The 5,125-nt window shown below is 34.2% G+C and overlaps 1 protein-coding gene across 1 annotated transcript; it reads right to left on the bottom strand.

Moving 5' to 3' along the window:
- Positions 1-3,968, bottom strand: LOC114187225 (disease resistance protein RPM1-like). Its single transcript, XM_028075410.1, has 2 exons — positions 1,086-3,968; positions 1-281 (listed from the first exon to the last, which is right to left on the bottom strand). The coding sequence occupies exons 1-2, from the start codon at positions 3,866-3,868 to the stop codon at positions 221-223; spliced, it is 2,844 nt and encodes a 947-aa protein (XP_027931211.1). The 5' UTR covers positions 3,869-3,968; the 3' UTR covers positions 1-220.
- Between the last annotated feature and the right edge of the window lie 1,157 nt (positions 3,969-5,125).

Raw genomic sequence — 5,125 nt, 5'->3', positions numbered from 1 at the left:
AGGTTCTTCCAAACAAAATATACAAAAATAGAGCATTGTATTATGTTCCATTAAGTATTATTTAATTATTATCACTATTTTATCAATATTTCCAGGTCAAACAAACTAACAAATGTATCAAAAATAAAAGTAGCCAAGCAGAAAAAACAGTGAATAATTAAATCTATGCTATCTAATTTACAAACACGTATCATTAATATATTCCCTCAGTTCCCAGCGGCTACGTTATCCGTTTTATTTGTGTTTCATTATCCGCTTCAAACTGCACAGTTGCTTTTTTTCTGTTGAAAAGAATAGAGACCAAGAATCATTAATCGGTACAAAGATTAAAAAGGGAAAAATATTCACCCTTTTGTACTTACTAACATTTTTTTTCTTCACTTTCAACATAGATTTATCCTAAAGTGAATGAAAAACCATATATGTTAACCCTTACCTACAACTTCAAAGGACATTAATACTTTTTCAGCTTTTACTCAAATGACACGCATTAATATTTTCGCACCAAATTATGTGGATTAATTATGATCAACACAAAAAGAAGTTCTCAGAAAAACTTATTCCGAAAAACTAATGATCAATCCAAATGAAGATATGCTGACAGAAAATGCCAAGAATGAGCTCTGGATATGAAAATTCTTCCAACATAATAGTAATGATAATTCCCAAAAGTCGTGGCAAAAATTTGTAGTGTGCTGATGACCCATTTACAAACATAAAGCAACCACTTCTTTTGAAATTTCAAAAGAAATTTCATGTTAGGAGGAGATGTAATTTCTGGGCATCAACGAAAAATAAAATAAAATATTATTTTTATATGCAAGGGACAAATAGAATAGTTTTTCAACAATGGAAAATTTGAAGACATTATATATACTAATAATAGAATTAGTTTCTTCCTTGGTTTCTATAGTTACAAACACGTTAACTTCTATTCTTTATAATTATCATTTTAAATCATTTTAGTCCGATGTGAAGCCGATATGTATAGAAACTAAAGTAAGATGTCCTTAAGTTCTGAGATTAAAAATTAAAGTTTTTATAATATGAAAAAATAGAATTATTAGTAAAGATAAAAAGCATACCTCTGTAAACGCGAAGATAAAATTTGAGCTACTTTGTGGACCATTAGCAAACCACGATCTTTCATGACAAAATGTATATGAGGCACGTGTTTGATCATCCAGTGCTCTTCTCCTCCATTGGGGTCAATCCTCTTTTGAAATTCTCTCGGCATATATAAGATATCGAGAACTTGGAGTTTCTTTAAGTTTTGAATGCCAGAGGGTACTCTCTTCAATTGTGGAATAGTCATTATCTTAAGCTTTTCCAAGGATTGCAGTGCCCCGATATCAATAAAGATAGAACTCAAATTATCCAAACATTTGAGCTCTAGTTCCTTTAGTTTCTGAAATCCTCCATTTTCAAAATATAAAGTGTCTCCTTCATAAGAATTGTAGTCGAAAGAGATGAACAACAAATTTGGCATATTTCCGAGAGATTTCAATGGAATGTTAGTTAACCTGGATTCAACCAAAGACAATTTCACAAGATTTTGGAGTCGCGGAATCCAACTTGGGAACTCTTTTAAATTGCCATAGAGGTGAAGCTTCCTTATTTTGGACAAGGATGGCGTGATGTGCAAGTCAATTACTTCACTCAGATATTGGACGGAGATATCTAGTCGCTCCAAGAGTTGCATCTGGTTTATTGAGAAAGAAAGAGTATCAGAATGATTTCCCATAACATTAGAAAGCCTAAGATTCCTTAATTGCTTTAGCTTTCCAAGCTCTCTAATCACCACTCCATCTTCATCTACTATCAATACATGCATCTTTTCCAGGGATGTCATGCTTCCAAGACTATCCTTCACTGCAACGGAAGATATAGGGCTACCCAAAAGATGACGTAGCTTTCTAAGCTTCGTAATCTCCTTTGGTACCTCTATCACCCTATGTGTTCGTACATCTAAGATCTCCAAATTCTTCAGCTTACCAATGGATTTTGGAAGGCTTCTTATCATTATATTCCGTAAGCGTAGATACTTTAAGTGGATTAAACTCCCAAAATTTTCAGGAACATCATATAAGGGAGCATACCCAAAATCAAGCACCTTTAACCGTCTGTATTTTGCAAGCAAGCGGTCTGTGAATTTTACATCCCTCCTTCTGAAAATTATAATTGACCGAACATGTTGTGATTCTTCCATAGATCCATTTAAGTCATTGGAATTTGTTGCTATTGTTAAGCGTCTAACGATACCGCTTGATTCCAAATGATTATCCTCATCAATATACTCACCAAACCCCGTATTCTTCATCTTTCCACGGATCATTTCGTGTATTGAGTCGTGAACACGGCATGCTCTAGCCTTGTCATCTTTGGTAAATGATGATACAAGAACTAAGCTTCTACTCACCAATTCCATTAAATGTTGTTGTGCAACTTCTTCCAAATTTCTTCCACTTTCTTGTTTGACAAACCCTTCAGCTATCCACTGCTGAATTAATCTACCACATTTAACTTCGTAATCATCAGGATACATTCCGAAATACAACAAACATGACCTCAGATTTTGTGGCAAATCATCGAAACTCAAACTTAAAATTTTTGTTACACTGTGTAACTCGGAATTGCTCTCCAACTCCGAACTTAGATTTTGACTAAACCGACGCCATTCCGGTGGAGTTTTACATTTTCTATATAAAAGACTACCAATAGCCACAATTGCTAAAGGTAAACACTCACACTTTCTAACAATGTCGAGACCTACTTCTTCATAATCTTTTGGACAACATCCATCAAAACCATACCCAAATGCCTTCTTACATAATAGCTCCAGTGATTTCTCTTTACTTAAAGGTTGTAGCTTATGCACCTCAAAAAATAAAGCTTTCTTACAGTACTCCGCAACCTTCTCATCCCGGGTAGTGATTAGTATCCTACTTCCATTTTTATTATTAATTAGAGCCAATTCAATGTCATCCCAAAATGTTTCATTCCATACGTCATCAAACAAGACAACATACGTCTTATTGTGAAGGCGGTTTCTGACTTCTTCTATCAACGACATTTGATTCATAGTTGCAACATCCCGAGGAGGATCCTCCATTCTCTCTTTGCAGAGCTTGTTCGTCAAATCCCTTAGCAACCCTTCAACAGTGTAGGATCGAGACACTGTGATCAACGCATGGCACTCAAAGTCTGTATGTACCCTGTCAAAAACTTGCTTAGAAAGTGTGGTTTTTCCCAATCCTGCCATTCCTACAATAGAGATAACAGTGCGTTCTTCTTGTCCTTCTGTCAACCACTTTTTCAATGCATGTATAGGGCCTTCAAAGCCAACAACCTCCTCTTCCTTAATAAAGAGAGGATCCATTCGAAGTTTATGCCATGTGAAATTTTCATTTCCTCTAGAACCGTTCGATCTTGATCCTATAGGAAAATGGTTTTCAAACCCATTTCTTTCCGCACGAACAAGCGATTTAACATCCTGAATTTGATACGCCACTTGAAGGCGAAGGATTTGAGTTTTGATGAACTCAACAGCCTCACATAGTAAAGTTGCACATCGAGGATCTTCTTCAGGTTGCTTCTCGTCGTCACATATGACATAGTCATCGATGGCATCTTCCATGCGAAAAGCTGCTTCTCTTAGCCTCATCAACCTTTTTCTTATTCTATCACGCCTATTTTTATCTTCTTCTGCTTCAGCCACTTTATTTGCATCATGGATGAAATCTTGAAAGCTTTCTAGCTCATCGGCAACTTCTACAACTTCTTTTGGGAGATCTCTCAGCATCTTTACGGCTTCCAAAAATTTTGGAAACACATGCCGACTAGCAAAAGACGCCGCAGTTTCTGCCATTTTAGTCTAGCACTCTCTAGCTTTGTGGAAATGGAATGTAAAACTTTATGTTCTTTAGCACTATATATTGCAAACAATTGCAGCTAGTCAAACAATATACAGTTTATTATAATATCTTTTTTTTTTTTTTTTTCTGTATTCCATTTTAAAATCAAGCGTGCATGTGATGTTTACAATAAATAATTAAAGTTATATACAAAATAAAACAAACATGATTAATTTGACTCGGTTTTGTTTTTTGTTTCAAATACATCCTCTGTATCTATATCGCTTCGATACCTACAGAGGTATTTGGAACAAAAAAACAAAGTATAGTATACTTTGTTTTTTAATGCAAGCCTTCACAGATTTAATGCATTTTCTATGCAGAGTCGAAAACTTTGAGCTTCCCATGTATTTCTTTATTGTTTTGCGAGCAAGTTGTGGTTTTTTTCTTTCCTTTTTATTGTGATCCAGCTATAAGGTGATGAGATATTGTGATCCAGCTATAACTTGATGAGATTAAACAATGTTAATGTGTTTCAGTGGCTGTTGTACCAATTAATAGAGGTGTATAGTAAACCGTATATGTTTTTCAAAGCTTTGGACTTTCATTACAGGAATAATTTCATTTGATTATTCATTTGGTTCTATTGCTTTAAGGCTCATAATTCAGTAAACCATATTTGACCAGTTTTTTGCAACTGGAAGTAAATGCATATATAAAGATGCTTTAAAACAAAATACTTTGATTTTGGTAAATGCGTCTTAGAAAATCTTTGAGCAGCTTGTTAGTCTGCTAACGTAAAAAAGAAAAGGCTAACCTCACATCGATCGCCTTAGTTCTTAGGATGCAACTTATAGAAGCTTCTTGTTGAATAAACTTAAATGGAATAGATAATGTTTTAGTAGTTTTTTGGTTTTAGAATGGAAAGATCAAGAATTATTGTTTAATTTTCATAGTCTTAATTGTAATAATTCGCTAGTTTAAGGCTTGGAGATGGAAAATCAAAATCAAGTCTGTAAGTTCAAAGAACATTCATCCTTTCAAGATTTTATTAAAATTCACCGATGTAGTGAAGGATTTTGGCATGGTTCTTTTCGATACTGTATTTCGATTCCCAAACCAAAACATATTCAGACAAAATAAAAAAGGAAGGTTTTTGACTTCGGTTCTAACCAAAGTCTATAATTCCAAAATAAGCTTTGGTTACAAAACCAACGCATAAAACAATTATAAAAAGATTAAAAAAATAAATAAAGGGAAAGACTTTGCTT

Source organism: Vigna unguiculata, chromosome 6 (genome assembly GCF_004118075.2).
Source record: "Vigna unguiculata cultivar IT97K-499-35 chromosome 6, ASM411807v1, whole genome shotgun sequence".
Taxonomy (NCBI): domain Eukaryota; kingdom Viridiplantae; phylum Streptophyta; class Magnoliopsida; order Fabales; family Fabaceae; genus Vigna; species Vigna unguiculata.
This window is presented reverse-complemented; position numbering and strand designations above follow the sequence as displayed.